This window comes from Sinohyriopsis cumingii, chromosome 19 (assembly GCF_028554795.1).
Source record: "Sinohyriopsis cumingii isolate HCF-2022 chromosome 19, ASM2855479v2, whole genome shotgun sequence".
NCBI classification, from domain to species: domain Eukaryota; kingdom Metazoa; phylum Mollusca; class Bivalvia; order Unionida; family Unionidae; genus Sinohyriopsis; species Sinohyriopsis cumingii.
The window spans coordinates 6,927,273-6,948,617 of record NC_142979.1 but is presented as its reverse complement, the minus strand read 5'-3'; the positions used below and the strand labels follow the sequence as shown (position 1 = coordinate 6,948,617).

The window sequence follows — 21,345 nt, the reverse complement described above, 5'->3', positions numbered from 1 at the left end:
CTCAAGATATGCAGCCTTGCATATGTTCATGACATGTTGGTGCAACGTGAGAGTACTGTCCAGAGTGACACCTAGGTTTTGTACTGACTGTGAATTTAATATTGGTGTTACTGATATTTATTGTTTGAGGTAAAGAATGTGAATGAGAAAGTCTTTGTATTGTGATCAGAATGGCCTCAGTTTTATCATCATTCATCTGTAGCTTGTTAAATGTCATCCATGATTTCACATCAGAAATAAACATCTCTACACCTTGGATGGTAGCATCAACTTCAGTTGGGTGGCTAGATTTGTATATTTGGGTGTCATCAGCGTACAAGTGGTGAGACACTGTATGATGATCTATGACACTTGAGAGCGGCTGAGTGTATATAATGAAGAGAACAGACCCCTGTGGAACACAAGATAGATTAACTGGGTTGGAGTGTATTCCATTTGCAGACACAATTTGTGTTCTGTTGACCAAGTAGGACTTGAACCACACTAAGGCTGTATCATGAATGCCAAATACATGCTGGAGACGGTGAAGTAATATATCATGGTCTATTGTGTCAAATGCTGCACATAAATCAAGGAGGGTGACGACAGTTATCTTTCCGCTATCCAGTGCAGAGAGAATGTCATTAACTACTTTTAGAAGAGAAGTTTCAGTTCTGTGGCAAGGGTGATATGCAGATTGTACATTGCTAAAAAGACTGTTTGAATTCAGATGAGATACAAGCTGGGATAGAACAACCTTTTCTAAGATTAACACATGTATTTGTCATGAACCAAGTTTGAGAGTTGAACCTGTCTCCAGAGGTTACCTTTCTATAAAGACCACATTGACCTTTTCCATTGGTGGCTGCTGTAGACAGGTTTGACTGTAATTTCATTATGTTTTGGCCTTCACTTTTTTTTATTTTATAATCATATGAAATAACATTAACATGAAATTCGCATTATACTGTCTTGATTACTGCTTTTGCTTTAATAACACACTACTAAATGGCCCTTGTGAACTTCACCTTTAATAACACGCTATTAAATGGCCCTTGTGAACTTCACCTTTAATAACACACTATTAAATGGCCCTTGTGAACTTCACCTTTAATAACACACCATTAAATGGACCTTGTGAACTTCACCTTTAATAACACACTACTAAATGGACCAAAATAACACACTATTAAATGGCCCTTGTGAACTTCACCTTTAATAACACACTATTAAATGGCCCTTGTGAACTTCACCTTTAATAACACACTATTAAATGGCCCTTGTGAACTTCACCTTTAATAACACACTATTAAATGGCCCTTGTGAACTTCACCTTTAATAACACACTATTAAATGGCCCTTGTGAACTTCACCTTTAATAACACACTATTAAATGGCCCTTGTGAACTTCACCTTTAATAACACACTATTAAATGGCCCTTGTGAACTTCACCTTTAATAACACACTAAGTGGCCCTTGTGAACTTCACCTTTAATAACACACTACTAAGTGGCCCTTGTGAACTTCACCTTTAATAACACTACTAAATGGCCCTTGTGAACTTCACCTTTAATAACACACTATTAAATGCCCCTTGTGAACTTCACCTTTAATAACACACTACTAAATGGCCCTTGTGAACTTCACCTTTAATAACACACCATTAAATGGCCCTTGTGAACTTCACCTTTAATAACACACCATTAAATGGCCCTTGTGAACTTCACCTTTAATAACATGCTACTACGTGGCCCTTGTGAACTTCACCTTTAATAACACGCTACTAAGTGGCCCTTGTGAACGTCACCTTTAATAACATGCTACTAAGTGGCCCTTGTGAACTTCACCTTTAATAACATGCTACTAAATGGCCCTTGTGAACTTCACCTTTAATAACACACTACTAAATGGCCTTTGTGAACTTCACCTTTAATAACACACTACTAAATGGCCCTTGTGAACTTCACCTTTAATAACACACTACTAAATGGCCCTTGTGAACTTCACCTTTAATAACACACTATTAAATGGCCCTTGTGAACTTCACCTTTAATAACACACTATTAAATGGCCCTTGTGAACTTCACCTTTAATAACACACTACTAAATGGCCCTTGTGAACTTCACCTTTAATAACACACTACTAAATGGCCCTTGTGAACTTCACCTTTAATAACACACTACTAAATGGCCCTTGTGAACTTCACCTTTAATAACACACTATTAAATGGCCCATGTGAACTTCACATTTCACATTTTGTTCAGGGTGTTTCATTATCTCTATTAAACTTGTATGTCAATCGGATTATGATCCATTTATGAAAACAAAAGATATATTGACTTCATAAAACTTTAAATGATTTATGTATACAGCTAGAAGTTTTTCATTCTGTGACCTTAACCTGTGACTCTTTCAGTTTTTCAGATTCAATCTCCAGGCACATGGTCAGTCAGATTGTTGGTTGGTTTTTAACAGCATTTTTAATACATTAGATGCTATCAAATAGTGCTGTACCCAAGGACACACAAAAGGCAGCCAACATGGACTGACAAGGGGAAGTATTAATCCTGTAACCCATAGATTATGAGTCTGAAACTCTACCAACTAATCATGGCTCCCTTAAGTTTGAAGTATCATGCTTACCCAGACGTCTTCGCCAGCCAAGATTCTGATATGTTAACCTATATACACCTTGGCAAATCAATCAGATATTTCAGTACTTCAGGTCTGTGAATTTCATTGGATGCTGTGGCAAGCCACCACATCCAATCAAAATCAAGTGGTTCAAATCTGAACAATGTTCCTCAGTGATCGAGACAAGGGGGGTACACAACTGAAATAGACTCATAAAGAAGTAATTTTCCACTAGTCCATGTTTGCATAAAAAATAAATCCTTTCCCTCAAATACATCTATAATGACTTCTCTCTGGTAGGTAGTCATACTCTGGATGTGTCAACTTGCAAAGATCTTTTTGAAATCATTTGCTGCCACCATCTGTGGCTGATGTAAAATGCAATTCAGTTACAAGCTATTGGTTAGCTGGCATTACATACAAGTAAGAAAACTCATAAAATCGAACATATATCATTAGGACAAAGCATTGAAATATCTGATCAACCTGCCAAGGTGTTGATAGGTTAACATATTGGAAACTTGATTAGCGAAGATGACCAAAAGACAGATTAAGTTCTAATTAAAGATCAAACAACCACAGTATTTTAGCAGAGTTGAATCTCCTATGTAACATGGTAACTGGAGAAAACCATACCCCCACCCCTGAAAGAAAACAAGACATTACTTACTTTTGTGAATGTCTGCCACTGCCACTTCAAATGACGATTGCAGATCAAGGTTTTTAATTTGTATGACCTCTGAGCCACACCTTTCTGGCCAAAACTTGGGCACATCTCTAGTTTTCTCAAGAGCTGTAAAACAAGATTTTTAAAAACGGTTCAAGTGGGTTGATGTCTGCCTAACAGCCAAATGCAAAAACAGTTGGCCAAGCGATCTGGGTCAGGGGGATGCTCTCCGATGTTTCTGCTAAGAACATGTTTTGAAAATATTTGTTTCAGTGTTTACATAATTTTGTTGCTTCATCTATATCTGATAACCATCAGCAAATGTGACATTCATGCCAAGACCATTTCTTTCTTAATTGGTCCAACAATGTTTACCATTTTTTAAAGATAAAGTTGTTTCAATGATTCTCTATTTTTAGAAATGTGGCTACATCTTAAAATAGATCAGCATCATTCTGTATAAATCTGAAAAAGAGTTTAAGGTATGATTAGTGTAAAATTTAGCTGAGCTGTCTTTAAGGAACTGACAGTCATATTTGAAGTGCACCTTTTTGAAATTTGGTCAAATTTTGTTCAGTGCTTTTGGAAGAAGTTTTTTAAAGGCTTTTTATTTATAGTAATGACAGCCATAGTTAACAGAACATTATAATCATTTGTACAAACCTAACACCCTTCATGCCAGGATGCTTTCTGCAAATTTTGTCAGTAGTATTTGAGAAAAATAAGTTACCTCCCCCCCCATTTTGTATTGGCAGCCATATTTGCAAGAACACTTTCTATTAAATTTTGTCAGATTCTATGCAGCAGATTTTAAGGGTTGTATTATTTTTAGTTACACTGGCAAATTTCATGGATGAGCATTACCTGTAGAAAGTAAAATGAGCCCTTTATTCCAAAATAATTGTTTTCAGTCAAATCAGATCAAATTCATTTAAAAGCTTTTTACTAATTTTAGAAATGGTGGCCATATAAGACATTGTATCAGCACTGACTGTTAAAACTGAAAGCCATTTATGTGAAGTAGCTAGCAAATAACTTTGGTAAAATTCTGTTTAAAAGTTTTTAAAAAGCTGTATTTTAAAAGTTTCTCTTTTATAGTAATGGAGCAATCTGAATAGAGTCTTCTCTGCCAAATTTGGTTTTAATCATTCCAGTGGTTTTGGAGAATTTAAAAAACAAACAAATGCTGACAGACTATGCAAACTATATTCAGGACAATACCATAAGTTCACTTGGTTTAATGGCCAAGTTAGATACTATACTCAGGACTACGCCAAATGGCCAGGTGAGCTATGCAAGAGGCCTTAGTGGGACAGATATTGCTCACTTGGTTGATATCTGTCTAGCAGCCAAATACAGGAACACCTGGCCAAGAAACCTGGGTCCGATGGATGACTTCTGTTTAAATTCCTTTCAATGCAGTTGATTGTATACATTGTTAAAACAACTGTTTGAAGATTTCTGTTTAAATTCCTTTCAATGCAGTTGACTGTATACATTGTTAAAACAACTGTTTCAAGATTTCTGTTTAAATTCCATTCAATGCAGTTGATTGTATACATTGTTAAAACAACTGTTTCAAGATTTCTGTTTAAATTCCTTTCAATGCAGTTGATTGTATACATTGTTAAAACAACTGTTTCACGATTTTTCTAGTTTATGTGTCTTCATCCATATTTGATGCAGATTCTGCAACATAATTTGTCCATTTATTGAAAGACCATTATGCCAGGATGAGCGATGTCAAAGTTTGTCAAATTCTGTGATAAAGTCGCTTAAGGATTTGTATTACTAATTCAGCTCACACAGTAAACTTATGGAAACACCAGGGTATTAAAAGGTATACAACTTACGGAAACACCAGGGTATTAAAAGGTATACAACTTACGGAAACACCAGGGTATTAAAAGGTCTACAACTTTAAATATCTGAATGCTCATGATCAGATCTATATTTATCCCTGATGCAAGTTCCTGTTTAGAGAAAACCATATGAGCTGTTTCATTTTTTGGGTCTACATACTTCTGGAACAAGTTTTTAATTCCGCTTTAAATAGTCAGGTACTAATTTCAGTAATTACTTTTCCAAGTTCAATTCTGTAAAGGACTGGAATGCCATCATTGAAACATTATGTTTTGGGGTTTTTTTTCTGGTACAAGTTGGTTAAGTTATCCAAAGATTCTTTTCACTAATATTTTACTTTTATTATTAACCAATCCTTACTAGTCAAGTCCATTTATATTCTATTTAGTGTTAACCCATTTCTAGACTGGTTCACATTCTTCTGTATCATTAGTCCCGTAAATCCTAAAATGTTTTTCTATTTTCTCTAATCATGGCCAAATTTGATGGTAGATCAGTATCGTTTCTAGAAACTGAAAGAACTACAAAATGCAAATTTTATCTGATTGGGTTTTGAGAAGCTGTGGAACATTTTTTTATTTTTCGTAACAGTAGCCATATTTCATGGTAGACTGGCTTCATTTTGTATCAGTTAGCTAACTGCTTATGACAATACTTTCTAACAAATTGGGTCACATTCTTTAAAATGGTTTTTGAAACAAAGTTGTTTAACTGAGTTTAGTAATGATGTCCATATTGAGTTTAATACTGATGTCCATATTGAGTTTAGTAATGATTTAGTCCATACTGAGTTTAGTAATGATTTAGTCCATATTGAGTTTAGTAATGATTTAGTCCATATTGAATTTAGTAATGATTTAGTCCATATTGAGTTTAGTAATGATTTAGTCCATATTGAGTTTAGTAATGATTTAGTCCACATCTGACGTCCAGATCAGCATTATTTGTACAAATTGTTAAAGCCATCAAAGTCAGAATGCCTTCTGACACATTTGGTTGAAATCTCAAAAATTTCAACAATTATATTTGTTGTTGTTGTCTTTTTTAATAATAATGGACATATCTGATGGTAAATTGGCATCTTCAGAACAAATCTGAAAGTCCTTCACACTAGGATGCTTTTGTCAAATTTTGGTCAAAATCTGCTGAATTTTTTTATAAGTCATTAAAAGCTTATCTACTTTTAGTAATGGCAGACTTATTGGATTGTGGATTGTCACCATTTGTACAAATTTTAATGGACTTAATGTCAACATGCTTTCTGTCAAATTTTGTCCATGTGTGTTCAAAGCTGTATTTTATTTAGAGGTGTTTCAATTTTTAGTGACAGTGGCCTTATTTGGTCAAATTCTATTATGCAGTTTTTAAGAACAAGCCATTTAAATGATTTTCTAATTCTTTTTAATGGTAACCATATTTAATGGCATATTGGCATTATTTATATAAATCTGGAAGCTCACTAAGCCTTGATACTTTCTCTCAAATTTGGTCAAAATCTTTTAAGCAGTTTTTCATCAGTCATTAACTGATTATCTATTTTTAGAAATTGGGGCCATATCTGATGGTGGATCAGCAACACTTGCAAAACATGAAAGTTCTCTATTCCTAGAAGCTCTTTATTCCCGGAAGCTCTCTATTCCTGGAAGCTCTCTATTCCTAGAAGCTCTGTATTCCTAGAAGCTCATTATTCCTGGAAGCTCTCTATTCCTAGACGCTCTCTATTCCTGGAAGTTCTCTATACCTGAAAACTCTCTAATCCTAGAATCTCTCTACTCCTAGAATCTCTCTATTCCTGGAAGCTCTCTATTCCTGGAAGCTTAATCAATTTGAACAAAGTCTTCTGAGTGGTTTTAAAGAAGAAACGTTTAAAGTTTTTTTCCACTTTTAGCAGTGGTGGCCATATTTTATAACAGATTACCATCACCTCCACAAGCATGAAAGTTCTCTCTGCCAGGAAACGTTTGCAAAATTTAGTCATATTTTTTGTTGTTGTGAGAATGAGTCATTAATATGATTTTTCAGTGGCCATACCTGATGGCAGATGAAATCCAACAAATGAAAGTGTTATCCCGTGGAAACCAATGTCAGGAGGACAAGCAATCAGAGGTGGGGTGGGGTGGGATTTCTCTTCTAACAAGACTAATGCCATACAGAGACAATGTTCATACAAAAAAGGATAAGAATATTTTGAATGGTTCTTAAGTTTTATTGGTGACAAGCAATATCCCATGAGAAAATATCAAGGGCCATAACTCTATCCAAAATGGAGTTGAAACAAAACCCACATGAGGCACATCTATGGCTATGAGACAACATCTAGGGCTAGGGCTATGACACACCATCTAGGGCTATGAGACACTGTACAAAACAAACCACATCAGAATTTGTTGAATGGTTTATCAACCATGGCGGTTATGAGGACCCGATAATGTGGAAATGTCATATTAATGAAAAAAAGGGCAATAACTCCAACAAAACAGGATATAAGTGGACAAAATCTTTAAAAGATACATCTACTTGTAATAGGCAATTCAATTACTAAACAGCAAACCATGTGAAGATATTAAAGCAATTTCAAGGGCCATAACTCTTTACAAAATTGAACTGATGAGACATACACCATCAAAGACATACAGGTCTACGAGATGATATACACATCAAAATATGCTGCCTAGCCTGAATGCTAATGGAACTCTCCTGGTTACTACTGTAGTGGAGATGTAATATGGATGGTCCTAAAAAGCTGAAACGTTTACAAGGCACATGTACCTGAAATATGCAGTCAATTACCAAAATGGCAAGGGTTGTAGAGCTATGTTGGTCAGAAGAACAAGAAGTAAATGGATGGACAGATGGAAGTATGGAAAAGGTGATTACAATAGGGCATCTTACTGCAGGGCCCCGACAACAACGCATGACAGAAAATGGACACTAGACAGTACAATATGGCTCTCATTAAAGCAATTTTAAAGTCCAGCATAGCTTTTCAGTTTTCCTCATCTCAGTGAGTTAAAAAAGTATTAATTAACAATGGCTGACTCACCTGACACTGCAAGAAATGAACCACAAGAAGAACAGGATAGTTTATGAACTTCATTTTCTTTAGCCTGGAATGAAGACAAAAAGTTTAATTTTATGAAAAAATCTAACTATAAATACTTGTCAGATGCCACTGATGATTTTTTTTTTTACAGTCACTTACTAACAACCAGTTTCTAACTATCTGATTGCAAAATGAAATGAAAAAAAATAAAAAAAAATAAAAATAAAGGTTAATAACAATCACTCCAAGGTGTTAACTTTCATGTGCAAAGTACCCTGGCCCAAGGTGTTAACTTTCGTGTGCAAAGTACCCTGGCAAGAAAGCACATGTTGCAATTTCTTGTTAGTCTAGATTATGGTTAGGTGTGAGCACAACTCTACCTGCATCAGTTAAAGTTTTAAAACAATACATATTAAACAAGGAATATTAAACAATACATATTAAACAAGGAATATTAAACAATACATATTAAACAATGAATATTAAATCAATATATATTAAACAAGGAATATTAAATCAATACATATTAAACAAGGAATATTAAAGGCATATTTAATGATATAATGCAGACAACCATGCTTTGGTACACACTGCAAACCTGTCAATAGAGGCCACTGGCAAAACTGGTCATTGTACACACGTGACCTCTTTACACAGGTTCAACTTTAGAATATTTTTTTTAACCATGTACCAAATATCATTATCTGTATCATTATTATTATTACTGTTACTATTATTATAATGACATCAATTATATTAGAACTGTTTTATGTGTACTATTCAACAAAACCATAAAATATGCTTACATCTTGTTCTCTCCCAAATTAATGTTCCACACAAGATTACTCAATTCAGCTACCTTTAATCCATTCTATAAATTAAGTCATCACTGACTTAAAATAATCACTGATCTTTGTTTTGTGAACTATGGCAACACAATAATCTTGCCACAGTCATACAGCTTACATACGACTGAAAAACAAAGGACTGATTCTTTTGTTGGCCAAATTATACAAGTTTCACTTAGAAACAGCTGCTCGCACTTTTAAAATATCTGGATAATTTAGTTGCTCAGCATAAAGAGATCAAACAATTTTTAAAAAAATACAACAATAATCAAATTTATTAGGCATCAATCTCCTTTACCTGTTTACAGTTAAAACATAATATTGCTTAATAAATATAAAAGATCATAAACAGAATATGACATCTTTATAAAATTTAAAATTGCAATGAGTATGAAAATGTATAAATGTATCAAACATTAAATTGAGTCCCTGGTATTTGTCTTCGCGATACAGCTGCTATTTTATCTTTAGGCTGTATTGCCATGTTATTGTATTGCCATGTCACTGTATTGCCATGACATTGTATTGTCATGTCATTGTACTGCCATGTCACTGTATTGCCATGTCATTATATTGTCATGTTATTGTAATGCCATGTCATTGTATTGCCATGTCATTGTATTGTCATGTCATTGTAATGCCACATTGTATTGCCATGTCATTGTATTGCATTGTCACTGTATTGCCATGAGACTGGAAATACCTTTGCCCACTTTTTTTGTTGCTTTGAATGCTTCTTTTTTGCATGCACTACTTGCAACCCTTTAATTATTATTTGTATTATTACTAATAACATTAAATCAGTACTGTATATTGTTTGCATGCTATGTGTTTTATATAATTTTATTATAATTTATATAATTTTTTGCTTGCTATCTTGCTGCAAAGGTGTATAGGACAGCAAGGTGTTTATGACAGCATTTTTCTTTTGTTGTGATTATATTTAAGTATTCTTGCCATGTGATTTGAATAATTTTCTGCATTTAATGAAATTGTGGAAGTATTTGTACAAAATGTAAGTATATAAGAAATATTTAAATTTCTAACTTATTAAAGAGCTCTCTTATACTGAGAGGAAGGTAAAACAATTTATGTCTTTATGCTTATTCTTACGTCTGTCTCTTCTCTATCTTTTTCATCTCCCTCCTCAATGATGTCCTTGCCAATTAACTGTATTTGCATCTTAGGATTTTATGTACAGTTATTATAAGATTTGATGTACAGAACTGTTAGATTTCTCTGCCCAGAGTATTTTTCCAAACAGATGCAACTTTGAGACTTTACATAATTACTGACAAAATTACCTTTGCATCAATGAATTGTCAGGGTTTAGGTGATAAACAGTTTTCAATTTATTTTATACAAGATACACATTTCCTACAAAAAGATGAGTATTGTATACGCAGTCAGTGAATATTTTTTTTGAAACAATTTTTCAAGTCAATCAAGATAAGTAACAACGATTTTTGAATTTATAATAAACAAATATGAAAAGACAGGGAAATACGATTATTATAAATATGCAGATAGAAAATAAAGACATAACGTTCTTAAATATTTATGGACCAAATAAAGATGAATAATTTTTATCTGCAGTTGAAAACTTACATGACTATCGCAATAACTTGGTAATCATTGGAGGAGATTTTAATTTAGTTATGAATCAACAACATGATACCTGTAATTATGTCAGACTGAACAACCCAAGATCAAGAGAGAAACTGACAGAGATCACAAATTAACTTGGACACGTTGATATCTGGAAAGAAATTCATGAAGAAAAGAAAAAATACACCTGGAAGGGTAGAAACAAAAGGGCAAGGCATGATTTTTTCATGATTTCAGAGAACTTGCTTACTGAAGCAGTTGATATTGTACCAGTTATAGAATGGGCCATTCTCTCTTAACATTATTGTACCTGTCACAATGGCACATTTCTGCAATAGCACAACTATCTTTACCACCATCCACTACTTTGACCCTACACGCTACTGATAAAGATTGTCCCACTTTTGAATCTGACAGTGTCATCTTCCATTTTCACTGTCAATGTGACTAGAATCACAAATACAAGTGGGATAAGAAATGTTTGCACATCTTCATGAGGCAAAAAAATTCGGTTTGTCAACGATTCCATTATGATACTGAATACCATAATACTTTTAATTGCAGCATGTGTTACGTGTTTAGGCTTGAATAAACAATAACACAGAACGAGTGAAAACAAGCTTTTTAAAATTTAACAAATAATTTATTTCCCTGGGAAAATTCGGTAAAAATGAAAAAAGGAGAAGAACTTATAGTTTCAATAATCAAATCCAAAAGTAATCTAAGAATAATCCACGAATAAAATTGCAAAAGTCATAGTAATAAATGTTCTAATAATTTCAAGCTCGAATCCTGATGGAAAATCCAAGTATACTGTAGTCAATACTGTGGTTATCTACAGTTCCTTGTAGAAATACAAATAATGGCACTCCAGTGTTGGAAATCCAAATTAAATTTGTAAGCAATGTCTTTCCAAAATTTCTGTGTGAGCACTCCTCAAAATATTTCCAGAGAAAAAAGAATTAATCCTTTTGAAATCCAACTGATCTGAAGAAAATTATAACTCAAAATCTGGCTACAACAAAATAACTTGACATCAGTGTAAAAAGCCCAAAAATTGAGAAATCTCTCTTACGCATCTCTATTAAAACTAACAAATGTGCAGTATTGGAAAAACCGGAATTGTGAAATCAAAGGGGGGGGGGGGGTTTTCACATGATCATGCTTATGTCATGTACACCAAAAATGACCCTGATGAAAACCAATCATTTTAAAATAAAATAGAACTTGTTTACGAACGTTGCTACAAATTCTGAAACAAGGTCAGGAATTAGATCAACACATGGTGTTTATGAAAGAATGATTCAGGTCAACTGATTTTCTGGAAAAATATCATCTCCAGTGAATACATTTACATCATAATAGCATATAATAGAATACAAAATGTAAAAATGACAAACAATTTAATTAAAATAAATATGAATTAAATCAGATATATGTAACACATGAATAATTGTTAACAATGCATAAAGTCATCTTGTTAGGGAATGGGAGGTATGATTGACTGGTCAATTTATTATGTATCTGACAACATGGCTAAGTCATGTGGGCATGATAGCAGATTTCAATTTTTTAAAATTAAAAATGTTTTTCTAAAGCAATGCCTGATAATTTCAACAACCTAAATCTGTGACACTGACATAATGATTAGCATTTACTTTAATCTGTATGTAAATCAATTCATAAATTCATTGCAAAATGTTTTTCAACCAATGCAAGCCTGGACTAAGCAATGGTTATACATATGATACATCAAAGAAAAACAAAAAAAAACTCAATGGCTTCATGGATTAATTAGATTAACAGTTATCGGCTTTTTAAAAAGCAAACATAAATGTGTTAACTGTCCATGTGCAAAGCACTTGGAGAGAATGTACATGCTGCCTGATTTCTGGTTAGTCTAAATTATGGTTAGGCCAAAGTATCTAATTTCATGCTAACATGTCCGGTACTTCAAACAATCTTATTCATATCTCAGTACATTTAATAAAAAGATAAAATGTGCATTTCAAATTAAAAATTAAATATTATTGTTTTCATTGACCAAGTTTCATCTGGCGTTCAACTGGGTACATTTTTACTGCAGCATCAACTATCATTAAAAAACTGAGTAGCAGCTGCAGATCTGGACAATGTTTCTTCAAAATATAATGTTACTCAATGAATGTTCTACAGTATATCATAAAGTTCAAAGACTTTAAGGGCCAAAATGAACGGAAAATCATCCTGACGCACTGCGTAAAACAAGCATGCACAGCTTCCTCTAGGGTGTAGGCTGGATAAGCAAGTTTCAAAGCCACACCCTATGATGTAATTAAGTACATAAAACCAGTCAATAAGCAGATCACATGACAAGCGGGGCACATGCTTGGCTAGTAGTGTCATACCATAAATAAGTTCTATCAACTTGGGCTTTATCCTAACAAAACCAAATTTTTGCTTTCAAAATTATCCATCCTTCAAGCAAAGAAATGACAGAAAAAACCCTACTAAAAGGTAATTTTAAGCTGAGATTCGAAATATATCACTTGGTATATTTTCACGCTTTTTATTTTCTCCAATTTAGCTAGAAAATGTTCCAATTTACGGTTGCAAATATTCAAGGAAATGTTATAAAGTTTCAATGGAAAGGTGCCTACTTTGCAACTGGGCCTAAATTAGAATAAATAAGGTACAAATGAAGCCTCAAGCTTACAACAGATACTTTGGTTATGAAGACAAAATTTATAGAAACGATCAATCCGTTGTTTTCACGTGACGTCACAAAACGTGTGTACTTCCATATCTGCCATTTTCAGCCCCTAGCCCCTCTAATCGGCACCTAATAACATTGTTCTTCCCACATAATTACGAAGACACGTCTCATTTTGTGCGTAAGAATATAATAATATAATATAATAACACATCATATTCTGTTGTGTATATCAAATGCTTGACTTTTTTACTTGTTTTCTTCAAGTCAAACATTAAATTTCAACCATATTTGTTATTCTTTCATAAACAAATAGATCGATCGAGAAACAAACGCATAAACAAATGGATACACAAACAAGTAGAAGCATTTAATGATTTTCAATTTTCATGGGCTGAAATCAATCATTTGGTATCTTTCAAGTTAAAAAGCTAATTATTAATATATAATTTCATATTTCTAAAAGCATTTCAGGAATACTTCGTTTTGACATTCGACACAAAGTGATGTTCCATTCTGCACGTGTTTTCGTTTGAATACACTGAAGATGAAACATCTTTTTGAATGGTTATCGCTCTCATTCAGTATCATCCTACGTCCATCATCTCCACAACAAATACAATATCTGACCATACTTAAACTGGTTTGTCAACTGTCTTTGGCACAAACACCTGTTGTCGCGAAAAGTATTTGTACTTACAAGATCTGGCATGAAACACATGCTATGAAATTGTAATTCGTAACTGATATTGTATCCGGAAAATCATTGTCTGGAAATACTCTTTCAAGATGACAAGCTTAGGGATATGATACGACACACTTTTTAAAAATGTCAATATTGTCTGTTTGTAAAATAAGAATGCATTACTATTTGATAGCAATATAAATGATGACAGTTCAGATTCACTATTCTGTATTTTGATAAAAGCAAGGGAACTTCCAGCCTCAATTTTATTTTCGTTCTATAGGGCACATAATTTCAAGTTTAATCTACGTATTGTTTCAATGAAGTAAATGTCCTTATCAACAGTTAAATCAGATTATTATCTTGAATATACATGATGACCAATGTTGATAAAGGTTTGTTAGAGACTCAAGATGGCGGCGCAAGGTGTGCGTGCACTGCATTGTGGGTATTTGCATACTCAATCATGACGTCTGTGAAAACAACCCATTGGAAGATGAGATCATTTAGTTGAGATAACTTACCGTATGTACTCATTTGCAAGACAAGTTCAACTGCAAACTGCACAGACCCAAGTCACTGCATAATCTGCCAATAATAATGATTACAACAAAAGACCCTGATCTGCAGGTGCACTATGCTATGGCTGATCTCGATTGTTGTTGTTTGCAGTTTGAGTCAACTTAAAAGCGAGTACATACAGTAATGGTCAAGTACAGAGTAAAGTTGTAAGTAATATCGACCATAGGAGAGGCAATTATTGGCATATATTAGTTTGTCATGACAGAGCTGAACAACTAAAAAACAAAATATTGATGAATAAAGAATAACAAGAAACAAGATATAGTCTGAAAAATGATTGAGTATACTTCCCCGTGATGAGAAAATCATGCAGTCTCATGAAAGTGGATAGTATTTAAGAAGACTCTTGTAACATCATGCCTACCAGACATGAAACACAACAGACTGATGGGACTGGATGATACTCGATCTAAACACAGGGAGACCACTCCTGTCTGACTTCCAGCAATGTCAGACTTACCAACTCTAACTAAGTCCCTCTCAATACGGCAGTTGATTATTTTTTTTTAAAGTTTGACCAGTTTTCAGTAAGGTGTTACAAAATATAACATACTGCTGTAGTAAAGTAGGAAAACATATTTAAAAAGTTTGGTATTCAAAACATTCAGCAACGGTAAAGATAATGTTCAACTGAAAAGTTTGTAAAGTACATACAGACTTTTTTTAACCACTAGTACAGTTGCACAGACTTAGGTTCCAAACCCTATGCAGCTCAATGGTATGTTGCTATCTCTCAACTATTCCGATAAATCAACCCCACAAATCTGTGTTGATACTAATGGACAATGTTGTGGGTATGATGTCAACTGTTCATTAAAATATGCAATTTTGCTGCATGCAAATCATTCCGGAACAAACCCACGTACACTTTAGACACATATCGGTAATTGGTAACAGCCATATCAAGCGCAAAATTCAAAATGGCCACAGGACAGATGGTTGTGCTATTCCAGGTGGATTTACAAGTTACCAAACATTTGATTTGCTCAGGAAATATAATCTAGATGTCAACAAAAAAACCCTTCTGCCGACGGAAGCTGCACAGCCACGAGAAATACCGGTAAGTGTATAAAATATACATCAGATTTGGATGCAGATAATTGCAGCTTTTAATAAACACGTGATATCAGCCCCTCACCCGAAAATCAATATGATCATGGGTGAAGGGCTGATTTATCGGCCTATCTCTCAACTTGACATAATTCTCAGAATTTTTTCCACTTCACATGACTATTATTCTTCTGTACTGATCACGAACAATTTTTACGAGGCTTATTTTCCATTTCGTCTTCAACATGCATTGCTTGTTGGGTGCCATTTTTAAAAAAATTCTCTTCTCAACAGTTTGATCCTGCAGATCATCGATATGAAAAATATGTGTAGCTCAAAGCATCTCAGGTACTTCTATAACATACCTGTCAACTTTTCAAAAGCCATGTAGGGAGATAGAATGAAGAAAAGATTGTGACCTAAAATCAGTAGGTTTTTCATGGTGTTTTTTAAGCCTCGTTTTCACTAGATACTGACTGATCTTTTGGGTCCAATACACATGAAATTCTCAAAGGATGCACTGTTTCTCCCTGTAATGTGCCTTACTTTTGCCCAGGGCATGCCCTCTTTCATAATCTTGTAAACTGTGGCCAAACAACACAATAATTCATAGAAACCATGTGCTACAGTTTCTGTTATGTAAGCACTAGCAAATGAATGGCAAATAATTACATCCCTTTTTGTTGTAACTAGCGGTACCTAAATATGTAGTCTCAAGCTACATGTACCATACACGTGGCAATTTAATTTCCCATGTTGTATATCTCCTTTATTCTCAACTCGAAAAGCGTTTAACGTTGTTTTCTGAATAATATGTTTAAGGTACTTAAGCTACTTGGTATGTTTCTCCAGTCCTTCTTTTAATTTAATGATGGTAATTGACCTTTGAATATACGGTATAGTGATGTTCACTCGTGTAAGTTTCTTTAGAGGGAATGGAGATGCTACAGCATCTCTGATCATTCTTGGGATTGAAACTAGCAATTTTATTCTTGTGGTTCATTATTTGTTGTGGCTTATTTTCTGATTTCTTTTAGTTGTAAGGTTAGAAACATTCATAAATTGTCTTATAAATGTTTCAACCTAACATTCTATTTACTGAAGAAAAATGTAATAATCAGGAGTTCTCTGCAAAAATCAGAAGAAAACATGAAATCAGGAGGTAGGTGTGGAACGACTCGCAAAATCACAAGTTTTTTTTACTCCCACCTGAAAGGTAAGCTATAAAGTTAGACTAACTCTTTTAAATCTAATATGAAACCCAGCTCCAAATGAGAATGGTTGAGTCAAATATCCGGATTTTATGGCAACAATAATATTTCCATAGATTTTGTTTTTATCCTGTAAGTACATATTTTAAAGGTCAATTTTAAGGGTCATTTTGGTATGGTCATGTCTCAAGATCACCTGGACTGGCAAAAACAATCCTGGGTTAAGGGATTGATGATGATGATGATGATGATTTTGTAAGACATACTGCAAAATCATAAGGGTTGGCAGGCCTGCAATGTCTTTTCCAACCTGAGATTTGCATGGTAGTGGATGTATTCCTAATGTATTATGATTGGGTAGTAGAGGTATAACTAATGTATTATGATTGGGTAGTGGATGTATACCTAATGTATTATGATTGGGTAGTGGATGTATTCCTAATGTATTATGATTGGGTAGTAGAGGTATTCCTAATGTATTATGATTGGGTAGTAGAGGTATTCCTAATGTATTATGATTGGGTAGTGGATGTATTCCTAATGTATTATGATTGGGTAGCAGAGGCATTCCTAACGTATTATGATTGGGTAGTAGAGGTATTCCTAATGTATTATGATTGGGTAGTGGATGTATTCCTAATGTATTATGATTGGGTAGTAGAGGTATTCCTAATGTATTATGATTGTGTAGTAGACGTATTCCTAATGTATTATGATTGGGTAGTAGAGGTATAACTAATGTATAATGATTGGGTAGCAGAGGTATTCCTAATATATTATGATTGGGTAGCAGAGGTACAACTAATGTATTATGATTGGGTAGCAGAGGTATTCCTAATGTATTATGATTGGGTAGTAGAGGTATTCCTAATGTATTATGATTGGGTAGCAGAGGTATAACTAATTTATTATGACTGGGTAGTAGAGGTATTCCTAATATATTATGATTGGGTAGCAGAGGTATAACTAATGTCTTATGATTGGGTAGTAGAGGTATAACTAATTTATTATGATTGGGTAGCAGAGGTAATCCTAATGTATTATGCCTGGGTTGTAGACGTATTCCTAATGTATTATGATTGGGTAGTGGATGTATTCCTAATGTATTATGATTGGGTAGTAGAGGTATTCCTAATGTATTATGATTGGGTAGTAGAGGTATTCCTAATGTATTATGATTGGGTAGTGGATGTATTCCTAATGTATTATGATTGGGTAGTAGACGTATTCCTAATGTATTATGATTGGGTAGTAGAGGTATTCCTAATATATTATGATTGGGTAGTGGATGTATTCCTAATGTATTATGATTGGGTAGTGGATGTATTCCTAATGTATTATGATTGGGAAGTGGATGTATTCCTAATGTATTATGAATGGGTAGTAGAGGTATTACTAATGTATTAGGATTGGGTAGTGGATGTATTCCTAATGTATTATGATTGGGTAGTGGATGTATTCCTAATGTATTATGATTGGGTAGTGGATGTATTCCTAATGCATTATGATTGGGTAGTGGATGTATTCCTAATGTATTATGATTGGGTAGTGGATGTATTCCTAATGTATTATGATTGGGTAGTGGATGTATTCCTAATGTATTATGATTGGGTAGTGGATGTATTCCTAATGCATTATGATTGGGTAGTAGAGGTATAACTAATGTATTATGACTGGGTAGTAGACGTATTCCTAATGTATTATGATTGGGTAGTGGATGTATTCCTAATGTATTATGATTGGGTAGTGGATGTATTCCTAATGTATTATGATTGGGTAGTGGATGTATTCCTAATGTATTATGATTGGGTAGTGGATGTATTCCTAATGTATTATGATTGGGTAGTAGAGGTATAACTAATGTATTATAACTGGGTAGTAGACGTATTCCTAATGCATTATGATTGGGTAGTGGATGTATTCCTAATGTATTATGATTGGGTAGTGGATGTATTCCTAATGCATTATGATTGGGTAGTAGAGGTATAACTAATGTATTATGACTGGGTAGTAGACGTATTCCTAATGCATTATGATTGGGTAGTGGATGTATTCCTAATGTATTATGATTGGGTAGTGGATGTATTCCTAATGTATTATGATTGGGTAGTGGATGTATTCCTAATGTATTATGATTGGGTAGTGGATGTATTCCTAATGTATTATGATTGGTTAGTAGATGTATTCCTAATGTATTATGATTGGGTAGTGGATGTATTCCTAATGTATTATGATGGGTAGTAGAGGTATTCCTAATGTATTATGATTGGGTAGCAGAGGTATAACTAATTTATTATGAATGGGTAGTGGATGTATTCCTAATATATTATGATTGGGTAGTAGACGTATTCCTAATGTATTATCATTGGGTAGTAGAGGTATTCCTAATGTATTATGATTGGGTAGTGGATGTATTCCTAATGTATTATGATTGGGTAGTGGATGTATTCCTAATGTATTATGATTGGGAAGTGGATGTATTCCTAATGTATTATGATTGGGTAGTAGAGGTATTACTAATGTATTAGGATTGGGTAGTGGATGTATTCCTAATGTATTATGATTGGGTAGTGGATGTATTCCTAATGTATTATGATTGGGTAGTGGATGTATTCCTAATGCATTATGATTGGGTAGTAGAGGTATAACTAATGTATTAGGATTGGGTAGTGGATGTATTCCTAATGTATTATGATTGGGTAGTGGATGTATTCCTAATGTATTATGATTGGGTAGTGGATGTATTCCTAATGTATTATGATTGGGTAGTAGAGGTATTCCTAATGTATTATGATTGGGTAGTAGACGTATTCCTAATGTATTATGATGGGGTAGTGGATGTATTCCTAATGTATTATGATTGGGTAGTGGATGTATTCCTAATGTATTATGATTGGGTAGTAGAGGTATTACTAATGTATTAGGATTGGGTAGTAGAGGTATTACTAATGTATTAGGATTGGGTAGTGGATGTATTCCTAATGTATTATGATTGGGTAGTGGATGTATTCCTAATGGATTATGATTGGGTAGTAGAGGTATAACTAATGTATTATGATTGGTTAGTAGATGTATTCCTAATGTATTATGATTGGGTAGTGGATGTATTCCTAATGTATTATGATGGGTAGTAGAGGTATTCCTAATGTATTATGATTGGGTAGCAGAGGTATAACTAATTTATTATGAATGGGTAGTGGATGTATTCCTAATATATTATGATTGGGTAGTAGACGTATTCCTAATGTATTATGATTGGGTAGTAGAGGTATTCCTAATGTATTATGATTGGGTAGTGGATGTATTCCTAATGTATAATGATTGGGTAGTGGATGTATTCCTAATGTATTATGCCTGGGTAGTAGAGGTATTCCTAATGTATTATGATTAGGTAGTGGATGTATTTCTAATGTATTATGACTGGGTAGTGGATGTATTCCTAATGTATTATGATTGGTTAGTAGATGTATTCCTAATGTATTATGATTGGGTAGTGGATGTATTCCTAATGTATTATGATGGGTAGTAGAGGTATTCCTAATGTATAATGATTGGGTAGCAGAGGTATAACTAATTTATTATGAATGGGTAGTGGATGTATTCCTAATATATTATGATTGGGTAGTAGACGTATTCCTAATGTATTATGATTGGGTAGTAGAGGTATTCCTAATGTATTATGATTAGGTAGTGGATGTATTCCTAATGTATTATGATTGGGTAGTGGATGTATTCCTAATGTATTATGATTGGGTAGTGGATGTATTCCTAATGTATTATGATGGGGAAGTGGATGTATTCCTAATGTATTATGATTGGGTAGTAGACGAATTCCTAATGTATTATGATTGGGTAGTAGACGTATTCCTAATGTATTATGATGGGGTAGTGGATGTATTCCTAATGTATTATGATTGGGTAGTGGATGTATTCCTAATGTATTATGCCTGGGTAGTAGAGGTATTCCTAATGTATTATGATTGGGTAGTAGACGTATTCCTAATGTATTATGATTGGGTAGTAGAGGCATTCCTAATGTATTATGATTAGGTAGTGGATGTATTCCTAATGTATTATGATTGGGTAGTGGATGTATTCCTAATGTATTATGATTGGGTAGTGGATGTATTCCTAATGTATTATGATGGGGAAGTGGATGTATTCCTAATGTATTATGATTGGGTAGTAGACGTATTCCTAATGTATTATGATTGGGTAGTAGACGTATTCCTAATGTATTATGATGGGGTAGTGGATGTATTCCTAATGTATTATGATTGGGTAGTGGATGTATTCCTAATGTATTATGCCTGGGTAGTAGAGGTATTCCTAATGTATTATGACTGGGTAGTAGACGTATTCCTAATGTATTATGATTGGGTAGTAGAGGTATTCCTAATGTATTATGATTGGGTAGTGGATGTATTCCTAATGTATTATGATTGGGTAGTGGATGTATTCCTAATGTATTATGATTGGGT

General features: G+C 33.8%; 1 protein-coding gene across 2 annotated transcripts in view; it reads right to left on the bottom strand.

Annotated features, from left to right (window-relative positions):
* LOC149775097 (Fanconi anemia group J protein homolog) overlaps window positions 1-21,345 on the bottom strand; it is a 240,562-nt gene that overhangs the window by 10,098 nt on the left and 209,119 nt on the right. The window contains exons 30-31 of one of the 2 annotated variants that reach the window (XM_089944188.1): window positions 8,189-8,252; window positions 3,286-3,408 (exon numbers count right to left, since the gene is read on the bottom strand). In XM_089944188.1, coding sequence (XP_089800314.1) covers window positions 3,286-3,408; window positions 8,189-8,252 — 187 coding nt within the window. The remainder of the gene's footprint in view (window positions 1-3,285; window positions 3,409-8,188; window positions 8,253-21,345) is intronic. The other variant, XM_089944189.1, reaches the window with a different exon arrangement.